At 29.4% G+C, this 27,050-nt stretch overlaps 2 protein-coding genes across 6 annotated transcripts in view; both read right to left on the bottom strand.

Moving 5' to 3' along the window:
* LOC145197487 (protein SAND-like) overlaps positions 1 to 27,050 on the bottom strand; it is a 54,610-nt gene that overhangs the window by 9,633 nt on the left and 17,927 nt on the right. For 4 of the 5 annotated variants that reach the window (XM_090080198.1, XM_090080201.1, XM_090080199.1 and 1 more), the window contains 9 exons: positions 19,721 to 19,780; positions 14,811 to 14,889; positions 11,407 to 11,493; positions 7,311 to 7,404; positions 7,029 to 7,143; positions 4,625 to 4,692; positions 4,447 to 4,518; positions 4,269 to 4,350; positions 21 to 235 (listed from right to left, as the gene is read on the bottom strand). In XM_090080198.1, coding sequence (XP_089936324.1) covers positions 21 to 235; positions 4,269 to 4,350; positions 4,447 to 4,518; positions 4,625 to 4,692; positions 7,029 to 7,143; positions 7,311 to 7,404; positions 11,407 to 11,493; positions 14,811 to 14,889; positions 19,721 to 19,780 — 872 coding nt within the window. Of the gene's footprint in view, positions 1 to 20; positions 236 to 4,268; positions 4,364 to 4,446; positions 4,519 to 4,624; positions 4,693 to 7,028; positions 7,144 to 7,310; positions 7,405 to 11,406; positions 11,494 to 14,810; positions 14,890 to 19,720; positions 19,781 to 27,050 lie in introns of all 5 variants that reach the window. The other variant, XR_016450182.1, reaches the window with a different exon arrangement.
* On the bottom strand, positions 15,894 to 19,262 carry LOC145202497 (uncharacterized). Its single transcript, XM_080075463.2, has 2 exons — positions 18,502 to 19,262; positions 15,894 to 18,389 (listed from the first exon to the last, which is right to left on the bottom strand). The coding sequence occupies exon 2, from the start codon at positions 17,847 to 17,849 to the stop codon at positions 16,080 to 16,082; it is 1,770 nt and encodes a 589-aa protein (XP_079931589.2). The 5' UTR covers positions 17,850 to 18,389; positions 18,502 to 19,262; the 3' UTR covers positions 15,894 to 16,079.

Here is a 27,050-nt window from a genome sequence, read left to right as displayed (position 1 = left end):
TGAAAATTAACTTTATAAACCTCTATTATTTTTCGTTTGCATGTAGAAAGTGGAAAAAATGCATTTCTGTCAGAGGACAATAATAAAAGACAAGCTGGTGAATCATCATTCAAATAAGAAATATGTGCATATAAGTAGCCACTATTATCAAAACGTGGTAGGCATATTGGAGTCCAAGATTCTGCAGAGTGAAAAGCCTTAGATGCATTAACAAGATTAAATACAAGATGAAGATCTAAAAAAATAAAATCTAAAATTACTTTTATGATGACCATATGTGCAGCTACATTTTTGCAACTACTACCTTTTACTGCTGTTAATAATTGCCACTAATAATATTTTTTGCCACTCAATTGCTTGCAGCAAATGTTTACGATAGAAATTCATATAAAATGTAAAATATTTAGCACACAGTGGTGTATTTTCAGTATAAACTGTGTAAGCCAATTGAATGTATAACTAAATTAACAATTTATATTTAAAAACTCAAACTCCTAACATAGAGTAAAGTTTTATGATTTGGGACAACATTTAACATTATCATGACTTTTATGGACAAATTTTGAGTCAAAATTTAAGTATTTTAAGACAAAATACCAAATATTTGGGCATTTTAGGACAATTTTTAGAATCTCAAATAAATAATCATTATATACTAACTATATAGCCTTTCAACAAAATAACACACACTACTTACAATTTATGTAAAATAAACTCCAATAGATAATATAACTTGATTCATAAAATCTTTAACTGAATGGTAACAATTAATAAATATAAGATGTCTACTACCAAAAACATCTATTGACTAGATTACTAGACAAAGTACCAAAAAAATTCAACCCATTTATCATAGCTTTTACTGATAACTTGAAATAGCATGCAATCAAATAATGTAATAGTTAATTAAGGACACATTTTCCAGGGTACTATTTCCAAGAGAAAGTAAACCAATGTCATTCAAATTTTAGTCTCAAAGGAATTACTTAGGTCGTTAGAAAAGTTCGTAGAACTCCCCTCTATAAAAAAAAAAAAGAAGAGTTTTTTTTAATTTTGTTTTATCAAATGTTCAAAATAATGTCCATCGTTATCTATACAAAGTTGCATCCTTTCAAGCCATTTGTCAAACGTTTTTTTATACTCTTCTTTGGGTATACTTTGAAGTAGCTTCGTTATGCGAGTTTTTTGACTTTCGACGTCAGTATCGTCATCAAGATTTTTTTTTATCAAGTCGAATAGCCAATAATCGGATGGAGCTAAGTCTGGTGAGTATGGTGGGTGGCGAATTATTGTAATTCCAGCTTGGTTTAGACAATTTGTGACGGTTTCAGTCACATGGGGTCGAGCATTATCATGGAGAAATTTGAAATTTTGAGTGCCTGTTTTAGGTCTTTGCTTATTTATTTCGCATATAAGAGGTTTCAAACAATTTTTTATATAATATTCGCTAGTAATGGTGTCTCCCTTTTCAACATAACCCAAATGAACAACACCTGTTGTTTTGAAGAAGATGTAGAACATGTTTTTCGGCTGAAACCTGTCGCATCTTACTATAGTTCTTGGACTTTCACCTTCACCGACCCAACTAGCGTTAGCCGATTTGTGTCCAACTTGTCTCAAATAAAACCACGACTCATCCCCTGTAATAATATCACATAGTCTCCATGGACCGTTTCTGAAAAGAGCTAAATTTTCCTTACATGTCTCAACTCTATTCTTGCGATTTTGATCGGTTAACTCGTGGGGTATCCAACGTGATGTTAATTTTCTTTTTTTAAGTGCGTTGTGAATGATTTCGTTGATTGTAAAGCGATTAATTGATGTCAGGGCTTCAATTATATCATGTGTTGCATGAGGATTTTCTTCAATAATGGCTCGCACATGTTCAATATTCTTAGCTGTATACGTGGTTTGAGGGTGCCCTGAGCGAGGATCATCTTCGAGACTCTCTCTACCATCTTTAAATAAAGTAGCCCACTTGGCAACTGTACTATATTTTGGAGCTTGGTCACCATGAACTAAAACCAACTCATCGGTTATGGCTTGTGCTGAAACTCCAAGTAGAGCACGGGTTTTAATATATGCTCGATATTCAAATTTATCCATTTTTAAATTTTTTCTTGAAAACGTATATAGTAAAATTTAAATAACTTTTTTAATAAACATTCAAAATACTTCAACAAGTACTTAAAATGTTTATAATTAAACGCAGTTTAAAATGATATATAAATATTTAATTATTTCCTGTCTCATTGCATCTTTATAGATGAAGTTCTACGAACTTTCCTAACGACCTAAGTAATAAGGGTATTAACATCAAAACCTCTGCCTGATTTAGAAACCACTGGAAGACTATTAAGCTGAAAGGCTTTCTCCAAAGCTGAAAGGCTTTCTCCAAAGGCAAAACTTCTTGATTTTTGAAGCTTATTTATTTTAGCACAAAACTTTGTTTTTCAGAGGCTTTGGAAATCTCAAGTGGTAAGAAGAAGTTTTGCCAAATTTGATTAAATTAATTAGTATGACACATTGATGTAATCAATTTTATAAATGTGTATGACACGAAGAAATTGAAAATCATTCAACTCACCAACTTGTTAACAGTCTTTGTAGATTTGTGGTCATTATAAACAGTCTTTGTGGATTTATGATTATCAGCAATTTGTTAGCTGTCTTTACAGATTTATGGCCATTATTATTATTAAACTGAAGAATCTAAGTTCTAATGAGCTTGGACATTAGAGGTACAAGCAGACTTGACATTTCAAAGTAAATTAGGTGAATTCTAGGTTAATTGATTGAAATCTTTAAGAAAACTTCAAGAGCCATTTGCTAAGTAAGCAATGCAGGGGAGGGGATTGGTGTTTCATTATGCAAAACAACTGTGATTCTCTTGTATCTTTTGGTATCTATAATTTAAGAGGTGGTTATTTGAAAGAAATTTTAAAAAAATACAAAGATTTTTGTGCTGTTCTAAAATCTTATAGCGTTTTCTTCTGAGTGTCACCTATTTGGTTGAAGAGTCGATTTGAATGAAGAGTGAAATAATTTCTGTTAGACATTTGTTTGCTCTTCTGACTGCACAATTTTTAAAGAAAAAGTTATAGTCAATTGTAAGAGTCAATATTGAAACTAATTGACAAACATCAAAAAATATAAACCCCTGCTCTAAATGAATTGTGATCAATATGTAGGGGACATGTACCAGTTGATATAATGCTTGCATCCAAACTTCTCATTATCTCTGAGAACTTTTAAGATATAAGAAGATATCTGCTTCTGTGGTAGCTGCTTCATTGAATACTTACTAATTGGCTGATAGCCTTTATAACACAAGTTCCAATAATATGGTCCATAGCTTAATGATACCCAAGGGCCAGTTAATCTCTTTATGTAGGTTGTTTAGTTATCTGGCTTGTTCTAGACACAACCATTTCCCTCTTTATCTCTCCATCTTTCTATTTCAATATAAAAGAAATCATGCTCATGAATGTCAAAAATCTGTTACTTGCTAAACTCTATCTGCATTTTGTTGAAAACTAAAAGTGACTTTGGAAAGAAAATTTTTTTAAACCAAAAACATATTAACTATTCAACTATTACTTTACAAAATATTTTTCCTAATTTTATTTAGGAGATTAATTTGCTGTTGCAGTTAAAACAATTGTGATTATAAGCACTGTTTGTTTTGAATTGAAAATTATATAACTTAGCTTTTACTTTAAATATAGAGTGCAGCATATATATTTAAACATTATCAATTTAAATATCAATTATCAATAAAATATACTTCTAACATGTAAAACATTAGATATATGAAAACACATATATTGTAAATGTAACTAAAAACATATTACAACTAAATATGGCCTCCTATTTCTATACCAGAAATTTCAAATCTCCCTTATGATTCCTTCATGTCTCTCTTCCTAACAACCTGGATGGCTCTTTTGGTACAAATTTTGAATAAATTGAAAACTGTTTTTCTGCAAACATTTAACTATTTCATAATATTCTCATTACTTAAATCAACCATTTTCAAAGCAATTATTTGAATACATTACGCTCCAGTCAACTTATTTAATTAGATTTGAATCATCAAAACAAAAATTTGATCTAATTGAAAGTACATAATTAAAAAAATCTATAGGATAATAAATATTTTAATGTGTGTATTTATATCTAAGCAATGGGTAAATATGTCACACTCTGTATAAGCAAAATAGTAACAGAAGAGTCAATAAGTAGTTCCCTGATGTATAACTAAATACCTGAAGGATGCAAGCTAAACTTCTTTGGCCTAACCATTGTCACTAACTGATTGCCAACAACCAAAATTGCAAATACTAGCTCCTAAAAGGAAAAACTATTGACTAAAGAAATAAATAAAATTAAAAAAATAATAAGGTCACATAAAAGTTACAAAAAATGATAAAACTAAAATTTTACTTTGCATTTAGCAAACTGAAGAGCTTGCCCAATTGTATCCCTTACAGTGCTAGATATTGGAAGACATCGAACCTGTAAACATGACAAGAGTAAAATTTTCACATAAATTAAAGATAAAGTAATTAGAACATATATACATATACAAACAGTGAAATAATACATAGATGTTTGAGCTTACAGCTTGAAGCAAAAAACTTGGGTCATAGGTCATCAGGTTTAAAAGGTTATCAATGAACTTTTCAGTACCTTAAAAAAGATTAAAGAATGTTTACAATACTTGAATTATTTCAAAAAGATGCTTATTAATAACAATTTAAAAAAGACACTTTTAAACGTACAACATTTAGAAGTTTTTTTTAAACTTATTGCAGAAATCTATGTGTTGGGAATTAATTTCAATCATTTTTATTTACGTTTTTGCTTCAATACTGGAATGGATAAATCCATCTTGTTGTTTAGGACAAAACTACTGCTGATGTTTTGATCACTAAACAATTGTGTCACTCTGGCATAGGTGTGGCATAGGAATTGTGGCAGGCTTTTAACAAGCTGGTCATTCCTGTTCTTAACGCAGCCTTATAGCTCTGCATCAGCCAGGTGTTTCATCAATGGAGATTTATAGTGATTTTTATTGTACAAGTTTACAAGATCAATGTAATCTCCAGCATTGAAGAAATTATATATATATATACACACACACACACACACAAACACACACACAAACACACACACACACACACACACACACACACACACACACATATTGTTAGCATTTTTTATTTTATGAATATACAATATATTTAATCTATGTTTTTAAAAGAAAGTAAGCCCTATTTACTTATTTTACTTGTAAAGTAAGTAAATAGGGCTTATTTTCTTTTAAAAGTAATTTATTTAGAATGCATCAACTTTAAAACTACATGAGCATTGTAAACAACAAACAAAATTACAGTAATTTTGTATCAGTTATGCCTTACTATGAAGCATGTAAATGCCATTAAAATACATTTAAAAAGAATGGGCTGTAGTGAAAAATTAGTTTGGTTAACTATTCATTTACAAATTTGTATTTTAGTTTATGCTTAACTGATACTTAAATGTTGAAAAATACAAACAAAAAAAAAAACATAATGTGAAAATTGAAATGCTATAATGATGAGATGGTAATGAAAATCCTTATTGTAGAAACTGAATTTAATTCATTATACACATATAATTTTTCTTTTTAACTTTTTAAATGATAAACATTTATTTATCTAACCTTATACCTGGTGATCTGATGCAATCTATAACTTCTTTGTTTGTTCTTTTTTGTTTTTGTTAGTTTTTTATTTTAATTTTATTTGAGCCCACCTTAATATTTACAACTTCTTTACTGTTTATTTTAAGGTTTTGTTTTACAATCAGGCTATTGATTGTAAAACAAAACCCTAAAGTAAACTATAATATTCATTAAAATACATTTTTTACATAGTAAAAATAGTAAATGTATATGTAATGCAAAGAAACAGAATTTTCCCTAACAAATACTATATAATTTCGGTGTCATATTTGTCATTTGTAATTTTCACTGATTTATGTTGACAAAGATTTATCAGCAAACTTTAGTTTTATATATTGTTAAGATCATAACCTTTCAACATATCAATTCAATTTTAAAACTAAATTAACTAATTTAATGCGAACTTTATTTGATTTTTTTTATTTCTTTTTTTATTTCTTAATTAAAAATAGATTTTTTTTTCCTTAGAACTTTTGTTTGATTTAGGTAACCATATAGCAACATGATTTTAATAAAATCTATAGGACTTTAAGTAACATTTTAAACTAAACAAAGAACACAAATTCTTTAATAACTTCATGTTTTGTTAAAGGTACTCTCATTGATATTAAATTTCTTCAAGTAGTGGTGGATTTTTTCACTATATTTTCAGTTCAGTTGAAATTTGAGATTTGTATTTACAATTTATATGGCAGGTAGTTATTATATGCATTTTGATTGAAAATTCTTTCATTTTTGGCATATTGATAACCACTAAGACTCAACCCCATAAATAAAGGTGTGTCAGAGCCCTACAAAATTTCACAAAAGTGGGAGTAGCAAGTTTTAAGATACACCACACAAATTTATTGAGAAAAGTGAGTTAAATTTATTTTGTAGCAATATCTGGAAAATACTGTAAATTTTACTATTATCCCTATAATATGTAAGTATACAGCTTTGCTGTATAAACAAGAATACCATAAAAACAAACGTTTAAGATGCACTAATTTATAAATTAAAAAAATAGCAAAGGAACATGTGTGCTAAAATTTGAGTAGTGTACTCATTTAATGCTGAATGAAGACATTAGCTATTAAGATACGACACGCTGTCAATAAGTACAATTTAAACTATATCATATATTTTTAACAAATGATCAGCTAAATTTTATTTCTTCAAAGACATTTAAAAAAATATATTTGAAGTTGAAAAAAAAACTTAACACAGCACCAGTATTACGGCTTTTAAAGAGGAAAGGGTCAATAAGGCTTTTATCAAAAATCAAAAACAATACATTTTTCAAAATTGATTTGCCTACCAGAAAGTAATTTGCGTAAATCATAATTTCTTCTGTGTTCAAAAATCTTTGTAAGCTGGGTAAAAGTTAACACACTCAGCACTTGATGATAGACATAAGTTAATTGAAGAACTAACTGGAAATTAAGTAAATCACACTTTAGCATAAAAATAATTAAAATGCAAATGAAAAAAAAAAGCTAATTTTTGTGAACCACTTTCAACATAGTAAACTATGTTGAAACAAACTTTTTGGAATCGACTGTGAACATTTCACTACAGAAAAATAGTTTATGAAAATCACCTGAGAATGGGAATCTGATGATGAACTTACAGCCACCAAAATGATAGGACCACGAGTGAGAAACACAAACTTGTGTTCTCCAGCTACAACATATCTGATTATAAAAAACATTTTACATAACTCTATTGAACATAATAATTTTTATTACTTTACACAAATAGCTAATCTCACAACATTTGAATTCAATTACAAATAAAAGTTTCAACTTCTTCAAACTTAAAAATGCCAACATAAAGAAGCTTATTGCTTATAGTTTAGTTCTTAAACTTTTATTAGAAAGTTATATGAAATCCTCTTTTAGGACAGGCAGTTTAAATAAAATAAATGAACCAGTATAATTATTATATACATATGCAATATGTATATAAAGTGTATATATATATATATACATTATATTTATATATATACATTATATGTATATATACATATATATTGTGGGTTTTTTTTTTATATATGGAAAAAATTTTTTTTAAGTTTTAAATCACACCACCTCTTATTTGGTGAGGTCTAATATAAAAAGTATATAGTTAAAATTTTTTTGCAAACTGAAAATGGAAAGTAGTCCCCCAAACCCTATTTTGGAACCCTAAATTGACCAAAATTTGTCTAATGCCTTAATCTTGTAATTCTATTTTTATTTCATACAAAATACTGCTATAAAGTGATCTAAAAAAAAATAATATAAAATATTAGAATGTTACAACATAGATAGTTCCCAGAAGACTGGAAAGTACAACTAAATTTAGATTTACCCCCTCAGCATTATTTACCAAAAATCGCTCCTAAATGCATATTTTGATTTCATTATTGAAAAATGTAGGGAAACTAGGGGGTGGGTGGGGGTGTATCATATAATTATATATATTAAATTTCTATTATATTCTTTCTATTATAGTAAAAAAAAGTATAAAAATATGACTTAAGAAGATGGCTGCTTCAGAGAAAGCAACATGCTCAACTACAAATGTTTGGCTAGTTGGACATATTCTCTCAACAATAGATGGGCCGAGTCAGTTGCCAACAAGTGGTGTTGCCCTACATAGAGTTTTTTATGAAATGATAAACAAAAAGTCAACTCTTTCAATATCCTGCATTACAATTGCAGATGAAGTTAATCATCTGCAATTGTAATGCAGGATATTAAAATCAGCTACTCAACATAGCTATTAAGAAAAATTCACTGCCAAGATGAATACACTTTTTGATATTGCCCATGGTGAATGGGATTCTCTCATCAAGATAAATGAAGATAAACGATTTCTGATAGACCAGAGAGGTCCTTGAAAGATGTTAATGATATCAGAAGACTTAATGTATAAGAAAGCAGTTGTAAAATACAGAAAACACAAGCTTGAAGAAAAAAGGCCCTTTGAACAACATAAAGAAAGTAAGATTATATCTACAGATACATTAATGGATTGCAATTCAGATTACTCATTGAATGAAAATTCTGACTGCAATATGTAAATTCAAACACAAAAAGCTTTTAATCGTCCAAATAATTCAAAACATTCTACTATGGGCACTAGTCATCTCTCGATTACAATATCCAAACATTGTATTCTTGACAATCAACTCTTTCATGCAGCATTAGACCAAACAAAAATAACACTACAACAAGCAATGATGGTTGTCACACCAGCCCTAGCTGCAATCGGTATTCATACAATAAACTAACATTTTCACATTCCACTCTAATGTAAGCTCTAACTACATCCCATGAATCTCTTGCAATAGCAGTAAGAAAAAGTTTTCAACCGTTGGTTCCACTAGTTGCTCATTTTGATGGTAAAATGTTGTCGAATGTTGTTAGAACCAGACGTGAATGTCTGCCAATTGTTGTATCTGGCTTAGATATTGAGAAATTATTAGGGATCCCTGAGATACTTGCTGGTACTGGCACTCTAATGGGACAAAAGGTGTTGAGTTCATTCATGAATGGCCTGGCGTTGAGGAGCATCTTGCAGGTCTTTGCTTTGACACAACTGCAAGTAATACAGGAAGTCATAATGGGGCAATAACTGTCATACAGAAGTCAATGAATTGTAGAGTTTTGTTTTTAGCCTGTCGACATCATATTCTTGAAATCTGTGCAAATGCAGTGTTTGATGCATTTTTTGTTTCAAAAGGACCAAACATTGGTAGAGTGAAGTCCCAGTGGGAGGTAATAGAAAAATCAAAGTTTGAACCACTTGAAAGTGATAAAAGCGGAGCTGGATGCCTTAAAAAGTTTGAAAAAGAGTGGCTTGCATCTTGAAAATCCAATGTGGTGAAAAATTTGAAAAAATACTTAAAGGAAACGCAACCACATGATTATAAAGAATTCGGAAGACTAGCACTTCTCCTTTTGGGAGAAAATAATGATACAACAACTATTTGCATTCCTGGGGCTTACCATCGTGCAAGATGGATGGCTAAAGGTATATACTGTTTAAAAATTTTTGGTTTTCGTCATCAGTTAAATATCACAGAGAAAGAACTTGGGATTTTAAGAAGAATATGTCTCTTCATAACCACAATATATGTATATTTCTGGTTTTCAGCACCTCTCACAAAAAAAAACACCAATAAAAGATCTCCTTCTTTTAAATATAATTGAGAACTATTGTCAAGCTGACAGCAAAGTCGCAAATGTTGCAAAAAATAAAATTAAACTTCAGTTTTGGTATTTAAGTGAAGATCTAGCTGCTCTCCCATTATTCATTGATAAAATTTCTGTTGAAGAGAAAAAGGATATTGCATTACCAGGTGACAATAGAAGACTTGCTCTAAACAAGACTTACACATTCTCTAAACTTTCTATAGCTAACTTTGTTACATGACGCTCAATGAACTTGTTTGACTCTCTCAATCTACCAAAAGAGTTCTTGACATTGTCTCCTTAAACTTGGGCTAATCATGATGACTACAAGTCTGCTTGTAAGATAGTTTGTGCCATGAAAGTAGTTAATGACTGTGCAGAACAGGCAGTTAAATTAGCCACTGACTTTAATGAAGTTGTTGACAAAAAATGACAATCAACATCAGCTTCTCTACCAAGTAGTTGAGCATCATAGAAAACATTTTTCAACTGAAGCTACAAAGAAACAGTTAAGACATAATCATTCTAAATAACAACAATTTAATCTATTTAAATATGCATATATATATATATATATATATATATATATATATATATATATATATATATATATATATATATATATATACATGTTTTTTTTTAAATTTATAAATTTCAATTATGGCTGAGGTAGAAATGGCTGGTAGAGGGACACCATTTGAGGCATATGGGCCACTGGTATTCACAATTAAAAAAACTGAAATGTTAAAAAAAGGACCTTTTTTAAGTACTTATAACAGCTTTTTGTATCTTTACCCCCCTTCCCCTTGACCCAAGTTACCCTCACCATATACATCATACAATTGTCATCACCCTAAAAGTAAAACTGGTGCACGTAACACTGGCAATAGTTTGTTTTAATACATTTCAGAAATTTATCATTTTAAAAAAAAATGGGTCTTAAAAGGGCTTCAGAAACAGGTCTGGGTCCTGGCGCCCTGAGGGTGCAGTGTGGGAATAGGTCACTGCTATATAAATGTGTTTTATTGTTATCACCCTAATAAGTAAAACTGATGCATGTAACAATGACACTAACTGATTTTAACACATTTTAGAAATATGTCATTTTAGACAAAAAAGGGGTTCTGAAGGGATTACAAAGCAGGTGTGGGGAACCACTTCCCATCATCAGTTTGCAAAAAAAAAATTATCTGTGAACTTTTTTTTTATTGAACCTCACCAAATAAGAGGGTGTGCAATATCAAATTCAAAAAAAAAAAAAAAAAACCAACCTAATATATATATATATATATATATATATATATATATATATATATATATATATATATATATAGAGAGAGAGAGAGAGAGAGAGAGAGAGAGAGAGAGAGAGAGAGAGAGAGAGAGTATGTATGTAAATGCATATATAAAAATATACAGAGTATTTACTAACATTTAGGCTTTTACTTTATTACACAATATTACAAAGCTCTTCTTACTTTATAAAAACAAGATGAAAAAACATAAGGAAAAAACCTTAGGTTGTCATTTGAATCTTGAACAAAAGAGACAATAGCTTGCATTAATCCCATCATTGTTACCAATTCTTCTTCATTACCATATCTAAAGGACATAAAAATAATGACAATCAAATGCAGTAGTTAATTTATATTTGTAAAGACAAAAAATTCTTGCTTTTTCACTCTTTATGTATCATACTAAAATTATTGTATATATATTTTTATCAATACCATTTTTTTCCCCAAATAACCATGGAAATTAACAAGCATAATTCATCTTTTTTTACAAGCATATAGAAAGAGTGCATTTGACTTTTAACTGCTGTCCAGGTATTTGGAAGCTAGAGTTTGCAAGCAAAATGAGATACAGAAGTGGATCTAATCTGATAAAAAGGTGGTTTTGTAATGGTAAGGAGTTATTAAAACTCTTTTGCCTAATTGGTGGAAATATGCTACAACATATGGAATTAATATATTACTCAGTAAAATTAAGAAAATTCTTCCAAGTAACTCAACTGAAAAAGTATAGCATTCCATAGTTTTTTAAGTAAAATTACAGTAAGTTTGTATCAATTGCCACCCTAAATTATCAGTACAGATGCAAACTTATCTCAAAAAGGGTAATTCTTTAAAATTGTTTCCCAAAGTATTTTAAAGGTATACCTCATTTATATTTACTTAGAGCTATATCTATTATCTTTGCATGTACAAAACCATATTTAACTCAGGCTAACAGAAACATAAATACTTCATTAGAAAAAGGAAGAGTAAAAAATACATATACTTATACAGCGGAGAAAATAGAATTAGCCTCACCTTTATTTTTTGTACTAATTTAACAAAAATCGCAGTGAAATAATTATGAAATCTACTTTATTTCTTATTACTTCTACTACAACTAAAAAGTTTATAAATTGGTATGTTTAATTAATTACAAATGGAAAAAAAATTAAAAGTATTCAATTTGTGGAGAAAATTGAATTAGCCTCATTAACGGTATATACAAAAAATAAAGAAAATATTTTGTTTTTACGCTCATTTAGTATTTAGTGTTGCTTCTTGAATTTTTAATGACTTTAAATATGCGGTTTGACATACTAGTCACAAGATTTTGGATAGTTTCTATAGATATTTCATTCCAAGCTTCTCTGATATGAGTTTTCAGCTCCAAGGTGCATTCAAATTGCTTACCATTTTCACAAACCTTTCTAGAAAGTATTCCCCATAGATTTTCAATTGGGTTAAGATCTGAACTACGTGCGGGCATTCCATTACGTGAATATTTTTTTCTCTAAACCAAGCTTTTGTAACCTTTGAATTATGGATAGTAGCATTATCTTGTTGGAAAGTGAAATTTTCAACCTTCAATTCCTCACCATGTTCAAGTAAACTTATTTCTAATAAGTCAATGTAGTCCTGTGAATTCATTTTTGTTGAAATCCATGCCAGTGGAAGTTTTCCAGCAAAGGAAAAAGCCCCCCAAACCATAACATTTCCACCCCCAAAGTTACGACTCATCCGAGTTTCTTTCTCTTTTCGAAGATCGTGCCAGTAATATTGATAGCCATCAGGACCATCTAGATTGAACTTTTTTTCATCACTAAAGAGAACTTGATGCCACTCTTCTTGCCAAGACATGTGTTCTTTTGCAAATTGTAATCTAACTTTTTTATGATGAGCAGTAAGTTTTGGTTTTGGTTTATGCTTTTTCTAAACTGTGTTTGGATCTTGATGTAAGATTTGTCTCACACGTTGAACAGATACAGGTAATTGTAAATCAGCACGAATTTGAGATGCAGTCATGTGCTGAGCAGCAGCACGACGTACAATAACTCGTTTAGTACAATTATCAATTTTACGTTTGCCACCACTTTTCTTATAAGCTCCATAATTAACGCCAATCTTGAAGTAATTGTTAACCACTTTTGAAGATCTTTTAATTTTCTTTGCAATTTCCCGATTAGATAAGCCTGTATTTTTGTATGCTTTGATTACTGCTAATTCTTCATTCGTTAAACGCTTACCATGTCCCATTTCAAATTAAGGTATCAAAAACCAAATGTTAAAAACTTTATGAGCAATGATTTCACAGTTTTCGTTTAACTTACAAATAATAATAAAAAACTAACTCACAAATGCGTATCACCAGATCAAAATATACAAGTAAACTGAAAATAATTATTGATGAGGCTAATTCTATTTGTTACCGCAAATATCAAGTATTATAAATTTTATGGTTTTATCAAATGTACCGCAATTTAATTATGCTATATTATTATCTAAAAAGTTGTTATTTGTAACAATAATTATATGTGTGTGGATACAAAAGATGTACCGCACAAACTTGTTTACAGATTTACAAAATATTGGATCAGTACATGGTGAGGCTAATTCTATTTTCTCCGCTGTATCAGCATTTAAACTTAACATACAACCACGACGTTTTCAAATAAAATCCCAATAAGTATATTAATAAAATCAAATAATATTATGATTGGTTTTAATGTCAAATATTTACTCCAAATACTAAATATGCTAAATTATGTATTTTATGTGCTACATGTCTTACATTTAAATGCTAAAGCAGACAAAATGAGCATATAATTTAATACATATATCTGAGGTCTAAAGTGACATTTTTGGTGGAAATGATTTTTTTTGTAAACATGTATTGTCAGCCTGCATTTTTTCCAAAATATGAACCTCCATAACTAAGGTTTAAGCTGTTTTAAAAAAACAATTCAAAAAGCTCTATGGAAACAACTATAATATGTTATCTTTTTTTACAGTTTTGTAGCTCTCTTGAAAATTTGTGAAAATGTCAATTAGGGTCTTTTGCCATTCAGGTATCAATATGTGTTAGATATTTTGCTTTAAACACTGTTTAATCAGTGTTTTTCATAATTCAATTTTACATCATTTAGATTTTCGTCAATTAAAACTGCTGCTAAGAACTTCCACAGAGGCTAAATAAGTTAAATAAATGTGAATATATGCATTTTGACCACAATTGATATTAATTAATGTTTATATAATTGCTAATAAAAATATATAGAAACTATATAAAGGTGTTAATGCAAACTTGATTTTTTATTTTCATTTTAAGTTAAATTAGAAATGGACATGAAAGCACATGTGGTCATTTAACAGGCTGAATTTTTACTTAAATCTACTTTGTGAAAATTAAAAATTCAAAATATGTTTGAGTAATAGTTTTTTATAATAGTCTCCAAAATGCACATACCTTATTTAAAAAATAAAGTAAAAAATCTTAAAAGCTTTACTTATATTTAAATTGTCTTTACATTCCTTATACTTAATAACTAAAACATATTTTTATAAACTTCATAACAGAAAATTATTTTTACCTAAATTAACATAGATAAGGGCTTTAGTCTATTTGGATGAAAAGCAAATTACCTTGTATAAATTGGTTTTCCAGCCTCACTTAGTATAAAAACATGTTTTTTATGTTTCTTCCATTGTGGATTATTCATATCTGTAAAATTTCATAAAGTTAGAAATACATAAAAAATTAAATTAAAGAGTAAAAACTATAATATAGAAACTAACTATATAGTTAATGAAAAAAAAAAAAAAAGAAAAAAAAAAAGGAAAATATATACAGGGATACCCAAAAGTTGTAACACCATTTAAAATTAAAACAACTTTTTACAATTGTTTTTTCAAGTTTAAATTTTATATTTGATAAACTCTGCCATAAAATTTTGTCAAATTTGTCCAGCATTTTTAGAACAAAAACTTGTGAAGCTTGGTAAATTTGATTGAAATATTTTATCAAAAATAAAACTTGACGAACCTGAACCCAAATTATTTGAAAAATTTTACTATTTGACAAACTTGTATCAAAAAACTTGATTTAAATTTTTAAACTTGAAAAACTCAAATTTGACAAATTTGACAAACTCACATGTGCTTAATTTATATAAGATACAAACAGTGAAGGAACTGAAGCCAGCAGATTACCAGAACTAATAAGTGGGTCATTCCATGTCAAATCAACTAAAAAAAAAATAATTCGGCACCATACCATCTTAGATTTTGCTGATTTTTGGAATACAAGCTTGAATTAATAAAAGGAAACTTCACTCCAAATTTTAGTGTCTGACTCCTTACGGTTTCAGAGATACTGATACTTGGTCCCAGTCTCTTTTTTGACTATTTTTTTCAGCGCCATTTATTTTTTAGGCTTATTGCATGACACAATTAGCTTTAACTTATAAAATACTTGTTTAATAGTGGTAAAAATTTCTATCTAACTATTTTTTAGGGTGAGGAACTCAAAAATCATGGGTAAAATACACAAAAATTTAAGCTTCTATATGAAAATTCAATTTCAAAATGGTGTAACACTTTTCGTAAGTTTTTTGATGCCCCGTACAAAAAAATGTTTATCTCGAGATGCCTAAAAGATAAAATTCTGAAATTTTTTCCTAATGTTCTATATGTAACAAACTCCATAATACAAAAAAACTGCAAGGGTTTTTTTTTTTAAATCAGATTTATTCGCATTCAAAGTCTTATAATAATAAACCCAAAAAATTTCAAAATTACACTAAAACCATGAAAATAATTAAATTGCAATGAGAAAAACTAAAACTAATAGGCAATAAGAATTGACAATCTTCCACATTTAATAAAAATAAAAAATCTTTGAAAGATAACAAATTAGTTCTCTGGTTTAAAATTTGCCCAGCTATCTTCAATGCTCTGGTGATCTATTTCACTGATTTTGTATTGTCTTCCTGTAACAGTTGTTGGAATATTAATCATTAACAATAAGTTTGTTGATGGAACCCAGCACACATCATCTCTAGAAGGCCAATAATATGACCTTGAAGGGTAACATGGATGCATGAATCTAACTAGAAAGTCTTTATTTTCAACATCAGTTTCCTCAACTAGTCCGATCCATGGATTGTTATCATATATCAAACATACAAACGCGCCAATGCTTATATTAGACAAGAATTCTTTAATAATTTCATCAGTTTGAAAATTAAAAACAAATGAATACTCCAATTGTTCAGAAACAATTTTAGTTCCAATTTTTGTGTTACTTATTGGAACAAAATTGTGATAGGTGCGAGTGCCTGGTAATGTTTTTGCAGTTGCATATCTTTGCTCCATTTCACTTCGAATTATTGTGTTTAAATCCTTAGATATGTAATAAAAATTAATTCCTTTGATTTCGTTTTGGCAAAAATTAAACATTGCAGATGCTGTAAGAATATGATTTGTTGTTGTTCGATGAAGGCTAGCAATTGAAGTTAGTCTTTTTACAGTCCCGCCAATACCATCACAGGGTGATTTACCGTGACTTGTTGCAAAGAAAGACCATGTACATTTCATACCAAAATCTTGTTCATGGTGGCATATATTTATGAAGTGTTTGCAGTTTTTGTACTGGCCAACACACCCATCTGAAAAGTAATGGACAGTTTCTATTTGATGAGAAATATTGCTTTTAATATGTTCAATTGCTAGCTTCATCACATGATAAACCATATCTACATCATGCAGTAAATCATCTGAGATGAAACATAATGAATCACATTTGAGGACATTATTTTCTTTATAATAAATTACTGTTGGATGCAATGTTGCTTGAATTTTGTTCCAGTGAAAACTTTGTATTTCGTCTTGTACAACAAACTCATAATTTTCTGAGAAATCTAAAAGGACAACAACCTCAGTACTACTTAACTCATTTTTTAACTTTCTTAAAGAAGCAGCTTGACTTTTTGCAATGTAAGAATGAACAGTAAGTTTTTGTAACTTATTTTTCAAAATATTAATAAAGCTACTTGTCGTTTCTGTTAGACTTAATAGCTCAGATCGGTCTGTTGTTTTCCATTGTTTATAATCTATACAATAATCATCATCTTCATCAATATCGTCTTGAGAGTATAACTCATTTTCAAGATAATGTACTAATGCAGAATCTTCTGGGCACATAGGGCAACGATGTATCATGCAATTCTTGTTAGCCCTACTACAAACAAGCATATCAATAAGTTCGTGATAATCCTTTGATAATTCAACTGCACTAATCATTAACTTAACATTTTGATGGTAGGTGCACACACATACTGTATGCGTACCAGATGCTCCTACTGTAATGCACCATTTTGGACGATGTGAGCAAAAGTTAGAAAAACAAGTCTTTATATCTGGATAACAGGTTTTAAACTTTGCATATAGCTCTTTTAGATTTGAGAGAATCAAACGTTTTTGCATGTGAGATCTTCGAGCTATACTAACAAAATCTTTTTTACCAGACATTAGTCTGCTATTTTCATCATTACAATAAAATTCAATAATTTTATCTACTGATTCTTGAGGTGTTTTCTTTCCCTTTTTTTTTTTCAGGAAAAGATAAAATACCATTTTTCTGCAGCAATTTGCGTGATATCTGCACCATGTAATTAGTAACATTAAATTCTTTTTCTATATCTTTGTGTGACCAAGAAATTGGAACCAGTGTTAGTAGTTGAATTTTCTGATTACGATTGGAAATTAACATTTTTTCTTTGATTTTTCTAATAAGTATATCCATGTCATTTGCTTTACCTTTGACTTCCTTAGATAATTTATTGAAGGAATCTTCTTGGCTTAACTCTTCAGGATCTATATTTAAAGTCCTTGCAATGCCTAACTTTACTGTTTTTTGAACATGTAACAATTTTTTTTTGCCAAGAGCAACTCTAGAGTGACTATTTACTGCATGCATTTTGAGAGGACTTATGTTCATAATCGTCAAAGAAGAATTAAGATTTTTTTTTAGCAACTCGTTTATATTAGGATCATTATCTTCATCTTCATAAACCTGGCTACAAGTTGGTTCCATTTGTCCATCATCCTTAAATGACATAAATTTAATCATACATGAAGGACATATCTTTTCTCCAGGTATAACATTAATACCAATATTTTTCAATTTCCTAGCAAGTTGCATATTAATTTCTTTACATCCTCCTAAAAACATAAGTGATAACTACTGCTTCAGTAAATATTTTGTAAAAATATATATAATTTATATAAAATTACAATAAAGTTTTCAAAACGTTTCATGATTAAGTAATAATACCTTTTCTTCTTTTTCCTTTGTGTGAATTAAATGGATCACAGCAAGTTATGTGGATTGCCGAATAACGTTTTAAATAAACATATTCATGGTGTAGGCAAACCGTTGCATTTTCTTCATATTGAATGCCAGAACGACTAATTATCAAGTCTTTTTCAACATCATTAAGACTTGAAACTTTCTTGATATCATGGGATTTTACATATGTTTGTTTGTTACAAATTTCTTTATTTGTTATTCCAATTGAACATATTTCTTTATCATTCATATTTTTTAGTTCTGTAAGAAACAATTTTAAAATAATTATTGTTTGAAGATTTGAAAATAGAAAATCCTTTAGCTATTAAACATAATGATCTTAGATGTGAAATGCAAACAAGTTTATATGTTAGAACTGCACCTGAGACAGCAAGATTCTAAAAATCTTTTAAAAAAATGCAAAAAATAAATGCAAATAATTTTTTTTCATTATAAAATAACAATTTTTTCCTAATTTTTTTATAAAACTTTGAATAAAAATAAATCTGATTTAAAAAAAAAAACCCCTGCAGTTTTTTTGTATTATGGAGTTTGTTACATATAGAACATTAGGAAAAAATTTCAGAATTTTATCTTTTAAGCATCTGGAGATAAACATTTTTTTGTACGGGGCATCAAAAAACTTACGAAAAGTGTTACACCATTTTGAAATTGAATTTTCATATAGAAGCTTAAATTTTTGTGTATTTTACCCATGATTTTTGAGTTCCTCACCCTAAAAAATAGTTAGGTAGACATTTTTACCACTATTAAACAAGTATTTCATAAGTTAAAGCTAATTGTGTCGTGCAATGAGTCAAACAAATAAATGGCGCTGAAAAAAATAGTTAAAAAAGAGATTGGAACCAAGTATCAATATCTCTGAAACCGTAAGGAGTCAGACACTAAAATTTGGAGTGAAGTTTCCTTTTATTAATTCAAGCTTGTATTCCAAAAATCAGCAAAATCTGAGATGGCATGGTGCCAAGCATAAATTGAATTGAGCTGGAATGACCCAAGTGTATGTTTTCCAGATCCAAGAAACATTAGAACAGTTAATGATTCACACATTAGAAAGTGTGTCTTCAGTGATGAGCAAAATGGTGGTCATTTAAAGAATGTAACTTTCAAAACTAAATAAAATATTTTTCCAAGAAATATGTTTTCTACTTATGAAAGGATAAATATTAAATGTTAACAATACCTTCAATAGAATTTTGCCGCTCTGGCTCAAATACAGACTCAGCACGCTTTAGCCTGGCTTCTATGTAAACAAAAATAATATATAAAAATACATAAAAAATATATATATATATATATATATATATATATATATCAAACCATGGTGAAAACCAATTTTTCAAAATCAATCAAAAAAAAAAAAAAAGATAATTTTTACAATTGATTAGGCTGTATCTTAGTGATATCAGCACACTCATTTTAGTTTACTACTGGTAGGCCAGCTTCACTTGAATAGATCAGAGTCATTAACATCATCTAAAATGCTGCTGTTGAACTCTATATTCTTTTTCATTTATTCTATCCACTTAGCCTTGCTTACCTTATATGTTTCTTGCTCCGGTGGCTATTTTTAAAATTTTTATTCTTTTTGCAAGCTTCATGTCAACTGTACCTATGCTACCCTGCCTCCCTGAAGAAATTCTCTGTTTTCAGGTTGATTTACCATGGTCAGAACTTCAGCATGTGCAATATCAAATAAACCATGTAACTTTTGCATAAATTACTTTTCTTACTCCTTCTGTGAGACAGTTCTGTGAAAAGGATTTTTCTTATTTCCAATCAATGCTGAATGTAGTGGCGTTTTTTAGTGATGATGTGGAGGCCTTGGTAAATTGGAATGCATAAAGAATCCAGAAGGTAGATACTTTTCTGTGATTACTGTTATACTTGCCAAAATAGTCTGTTAATTTTGTATAAATGGGAAAAATACTGCGACACAATTCTTATAGGACAGCCCAACTGGGACTTCCCATAACACCTGACAGTAATAATATGTGATTTTATACTGTGACAGTTTGTGTTGTGTACTGTATAACTATTTGTCAATTTTTTCAAAAGATTAGATGCTTAAATCTTAACAGCAACTTTAAAAATTCTTATTACCACTCTGTCAAACAATATAGCAAATCACTGAGCTATCAGCAAATACATCTAAAAGAAACTTGGCACAGTTGTTACACATTATAAAAGGAGCAAAATGAAGGGATGAGACTAAGAATATCTTTCAAAAAAATTTTGTCATTGCAATATGCATTTACATATGTTTGAAATTGCACATGCTGAAGCTCTGGAGATCATAAATAAAACTCTTCTTTAAAGAATGACAACAAGAAAGGCAAGGACAATTCCAAGAACTCTTTATAATCATCTTTAGGTTTACTTTCTTGAAGATTCTTATAACAATATTTGATTGTGCTTTCTCTGACAAAACCACCAGCATGACCTTCCATTCCAGCTTCATATCTCTTGATATCAATGAAACAGTTTTTCTTTAGACCTCTTAAAAACATTACTTTTCTTCAAAACTAGTAAATATTTTGACTTTTTCAGTAATAATAAACACAGATTTCCAATCAAACAGTTTTTTTCTGTTTAAAGCAGCTACCAACTTGGTGTAACAACCATTTTTGTACCCCTCTTTTTTCTCTTGAGATAAAAAATATGAGGCTTCCAACTGCTCCAGTGGCAAACTCATCTTCAGTTTCTACATTTCAACTATCTCTTTTACATGATGAGATCTGTTCTGGTGCAGTCTGAATGCACTGCATATCCTGATCTTCAATTAATTGACATCAAGGATCATATTTTCTTTTACTTTCAGCTGCCCTTTTTTCTATTATTTTTAATATAAGATCTAATCCAGCTTTACAGCAGCTCTCTCACTGTGCAAGCAAGTAGTCTTTGTTTTGAATAGTAATCATGCTCATAGCATAAGCATAAATCATATCAAATTATAGATTCAATGTGAATGTACATGCATTTTCTCATGCTTGTTGAGTTGCAGATTTTCTTTTGTTTTTCTTTAAAGTGTCATTCTTCAAACATTTCAAATCGTTGGAAGAATGGCATTTGCTAAAAAAACACAATGGAAAATCTGCTGCAAATTGATTGTTTCAGTTGTTTTTTTTGACAATTTTGGTTTTCTTTCATAGGAACTCAAGATTATGCCAGAGCTTAGCAATCTTGTAACTTTAACTGATATTGATTATCTTACAGTTTCTTTTATTTCTATGTGGTGATGCAAAAAAAACAAAAAACAATAGCCGTACACAACAAGTACATCATCTACAAGTAGATACACCTGGGTTGAAATCTAGTTGCTACTGACATTTTATATCTAAAATCAAAAGAAATTTACTTTATTTAGAAATTAAATATATTTTTTATTCAAAGTTTGATTTATATTACAGAATATGTAAATTATCTTGCAAAACAATTTTGTTAAGATTAACCTGTGCATTTACACTTAATAAATAATATTTAGGGTTAACCTATCATGTAATTCTGCACAAAACTACACAATATGATAACTATGATATAGTCAGATTTCTTTTATTAAATGGGTGTCAATGTCAGTTTGCGAAAAAATAGAATAATAAGAAATATATTAATGTCTCAATAATTTTTAATAACTGTAACCTTGACCTGGAAGTACTTAAAAACTTCATCATCCTTGAGTTACCTCTAAGTATTGTCCAAATGAGCCCATATTTGGTAATAGTTATTTCTTATATAAAAGAACAAAATAATAGGGTAGCACATCAAAATCTAATATATACATTAGGGCAGGCCACACTGTCATGTAAATTTTTCAAAAAAGATATTGTGATGATGGCTGAAATAAATATTGTTCTTTTTATTATTAAAAGCATTTTTTGATATAAAAGATTTTTCTGGGGTATGTCTGAGTACTGCCGCATTTTCTCTTTATATTTATAATATTATACTAAAACATAAACAAAATACTTCCATAAAAGTTATGCCAATTTTTAAATTTATTCTGCAAAATACTTATCAAGTAATTGCAGAATGCTTCTTTTTTCATAGGCAAACCTCATAAAAAGGTGTAATAATAAACAAGGTATAGTAATTAATTGGTGCTCTTTTTTTTTAAATTACAGTCTATGTGTTTCAAAGTAAAAAGACGATGAAAAGAACAACACCTCATAAACAGAAAAAAAAAGATATTAAATCAGAAAAATTAAAAAAAGTCTGTGAAAAAGAAATACGTGAAAGTATTGAAGTCAACAAACAAAATATAATTGGTTAGATATCCTTTAAAAGATTTAAAAACAAGCTCTCTGCCCACTACCAGAAATGTTTACAAATTTTTTAGGTTAGACTTAACACTATTTTAAGTCTGACTGATATTATTTAAGGCTTTTAAAAGTTTATTTAGAGTTTTAACTTAATTTGTGTCTTACATTTTAAGGTATCACTTGAAAATTATTGATAGTTCCTATGAAGAGTTTTCTAAAGTTAGGGAGGCATTGCATGCTCAAAGCAACATTTCAAAATCTAAGTTAGCTGCAATACTATGAAGTCAGTCAAACTATTCTGGGATAAAGCCGATATTCACTATAAGCAAGACAAGTACAGTATTGAAAATATTCTAAAACTACATGAAAAATGGAGGTTGCTTGCAAAATCTAAAAGTAAGCACTTCAATAAAAAGAATTTACTTGAACAGAGCTTCACTCAAACATTTAATTGAATTTTTGATATCACTTCTCTTAGTTAGAAAGATGACATTAAAAAATCCACACCAGCAAAAGATGCAGATGAAGATATTGCCTGGTTTACAGCTCTCAAAAATGGAATAAAAACTGGAGGAATTGGTGTAAAAGATAATGTGCTAGACTCCAGTGTTAGGAGAAAAAAAGCAAGAATGGAAAATAAACTGATGGTGACTGGGAAGGAAAAGAGAAGAAAAATGAATGATGAAGAAACTATTCAGTTGGATATCTATAGCAGTGACTCAGAATATCTTGTCACTGAACCTAATAGTTCTATGGTTTCTGCATCTCAGAATTCTTCTAAAAGTGATCCTGAGGCAAAAAAAAATACTGGATCAGATACTATTACTCTGACTTTACCAAGAAACTTTATTCATCTAATTATAACAGCAACTGCAGATAGAACTAAGCTATCAAATCCTCAGCTAATGATGAATGCTTCTACAATTCTAGTTCTAGGTTGGTTTTGTATTAACAAAAAAAAATTATTATTGACCAATCTTTAAACTTTTATTTTCATTTTATGCAGGGGGTGTTAAACCTTAGGATGTGAACATTTCAATAAATACCATTAAAAAAAATAACAGAATTTAAAAGTAAGGTTTAATTAGATTATTTGACACTTCACTGGGATGGGAAACATTTGAAACAAATCTCTGGCCAAAAGTTTGAGTATTTAACAGCTTTGGTGAGTAATACTCCTAATTCTGTTAAAGGTAAAATATTATCAATAAAACCTTTACAGTCTGGCACAGGACTTGCTACTTGCAAGGAAGTCATAGAAGACTTAGAAGAATGTAATCTTAAAGCTAACATTGTTGCCCAGGTTTTTGAAACGACTGCTTGTAATACAGAAGTTAAGAATGGAGCTGCAACTCTTCTAGAGAAAAGCAAATCAATGAAAACTCTTCTTTGGCTTGCTTGTCGCCATCATATTTGGAAATTGATCCTAGGAGCATTTTGGAACTCTTCATTTAAAAAAGAAACAAAAGCTGATGTCAATATAGATTTCAAAGATTTTCAGAAAGAATGGATTAGTTCAGAGAAGGTTCCACTCAAAAACTTAAATAGGTCCCTAGATCTTAAAAATTCTTTCCTCAAAAAGAATGCAGGCGAAACTTATATGTTCTAAACATCCACAAGATGATTAAAAGTAGCTGCAGAACTAGCTTTTTATCTCTTTGGCAGACCAGAACCTAAAATATGAAAAACTTGTGAAGCGAATCATCATGCCAGATGGATGTCACATTTATTGTACACACCAAAGATGTTTATCTTTAAAGAAGATTTACTTAATTCTGATGTAGTAAAATTAAAAATCTTTTTGATTTTTAGATCAGCTCTGTATGTTAAAGCTTGGCTAGAAGCAACAAAAGGTTCTGATGCACAAGTTAATGATACTCAGTTATACAAAGATCTAGAAGCTCTGGGAAAGATTTCAGGCTTCTCTGTTGCAGCTCATACAGCTCAAGAAGTACTTAAAAGGCACTTATAGTATCTAACTGAGGAGGATGTGTCAGTCTTCAGTCTCTTTTCTAATAAACTTTCTGCAAATGAAAAAACTAAAACTGTGTTAAAGTTGAAAGATGTGGAAAAACCACTTGCTACAAATTCTAGAAAACCTACACTTCCATCCATCCAAGAGAATTCAGAGCTTTTGTCATATTGGGAAATGATCTTGTTTTCTCTTTCATAATTTGAACAATAATGGCAAATAGCTCAAACTTCCTCCTTCAGAATGGCAGGAAGATGGAAATTATTTGAAGATGAAATCTTTCATTAAAACAGTCAAGGTTGCCAATGATGCTGCTGAGCAAAGAATCAAGTTATGCTTGGATTATCTTCAGATTCTTACGAAAGTAAAACATTTATAAAACATATTGAAAAATTCTATTACATTTTATATATAAAATGTTTAGTTAATTATATCATGAGGCAGTACAAAACAAAATTTTTGAAGTGGTTGAAACTCATAGAAAACTTGTTGGTGATTTGTGTAAGAAGCAACTATTCTCTGAAATGGTTCAATACAAAGATTAACTTTTTTTCCCCATTATCACAACACTACAACTAAAGGAAAGTGGATTATATGTAATAATTGATTTATATTATAAAAGTAAAACATAATTTTCATTATAAAAAATGCATTTTGAACATTTGGAATTGATACAAATGTTCCTCACCCCCCTATCACTTCTTTACCTTCACCTTTGATATCTTTTTTTGGGGAATATTTTAGCATAAAAACTCAAATCTTTAAAGCAAATTTGCAGTACTCAGAATCATCCTATAACATTTTTTTAAAAATAATACTTTGAATATGTTAAGGAACAATTTTTCACGCAGCTAGGGGTAATTTTTCACGCAGCTAGGGGTAATTTTCAAATCTTTGATTTTGGCCAATCCTAATATGTGTGTGTATGTGTGTGTGTGTCTATATATATATATATATATATATATATATATATATATATATATATATATATATATATATATATATATATATATATATATATACACAGTACTGTAAATAAGTTTTAGCCCACCATAAGTTTATAATTTTTTTTGATTTTATCGTAAAAATATGAAGGACTTATGAAGTAAAAAAAAATCAGGCTTATAGACACATATTATAAACAAAAATATCTAGAAATAATTTGATAAAATATGATACAAAAAGAAAGAACAATTAATACTTCGTATGTCCGCCTTTTGCGTTGATCACAGAAGCGAATATCCTGGAAAATGGTTCAAATAAATTTGTAATGAATTTTTGTGGAATATTGTCCCACTCTCTTTTTAACATTCGAAAACATTCTTCAACATTTTTGGGGTTATATTCAGCCTTTTTTTTATCCAAATAATCCCAAACATATTCAATAATGTTCAAATCTGGACTTTGAGGAAGCCAGTTCATTACTTCGAAAACTCCCTCCTCACACATGTCCTGTAAATATTTTTTGGCCACTCGGGAACAATGTTTGGGATCATTGTCTTGCTGTAGAATGAAATTATTACCAATTAGTCTCATTCCAGATGTTATTGCATGATGTCTTAAAATTTCTTTATACTGTTCTCCTGTCAGTTTGCCATCAATTTTGATTAAATCATCTACTCCAGATGATGAAATACAACCCCAAACTAAAACAGAACCTCCGCCATGCTTGATTGTTGGATGTAGACAATCAGAGCGATAAGCCTCTCCTACCCTTCTTCTTACATACTGTCATCTTCTGCTACCGAACAATTCAAATTTTGATTCGCCTGTGTATAGTACACGGTTTATTCCTTGCGTCAAATTATTATGCTATTTTTCATTTTTAAGTCTTTTTTCTTTATTGCCATGATGTAGTAAAGGCTTTCGAAATGCAACACACCCTCTTAACCCAGCTTTTAGCAAATGTTGTTGAATGCAAGCTGAGGAAACATTTGTCCCAGTCGCAGCCTGAATGTCTTGGGCTAGTTCACTAGAGTTTTTTCCCTATTTTGCAGAGACACATTTTTAAAATACTTTATGTCATATTTTATAAGCTTTGGAGGTCTTACACTTCGAGTTTTATCCTCAAGAGATCCCGCATTTTTAAATTTTTTAATAATTTCTCTAATGGCTGTCCTTGAATATTTTGTTATTTAGACAATTTGTTGTTGAGAATAACCTACTTCATGAAGCACGATAGTTTTTTTACGTTCCAGTAGTGGAATTTTACCCATTTTATTACTTAAATAACAATAAAAATAATAATACAAAAGAAAAAAAAACAAAACAAAACGTAAACT

This window comes from Hydra viridissima, unplaced genomic scaffold, assembly GCF_058129835.1.
Source record: "Hydra viridissima isolate aposymbiotic clone 2 unplaced genomic scaffold, HvirCarnegie_v1 scaffold_2, whole genome shotgun sequence".
NCBI classification, from domain to species: Eukaryota; Metazoa; Cnidaria; class Hydrozoa; order Anthoathecata; family Hydridae; genus Hydra; species Hydra viridissima.
Note: the sequence above shows the minus strand (reverse complement) of the source record. Positions and strands in the feature narration are given on the sequence as shown.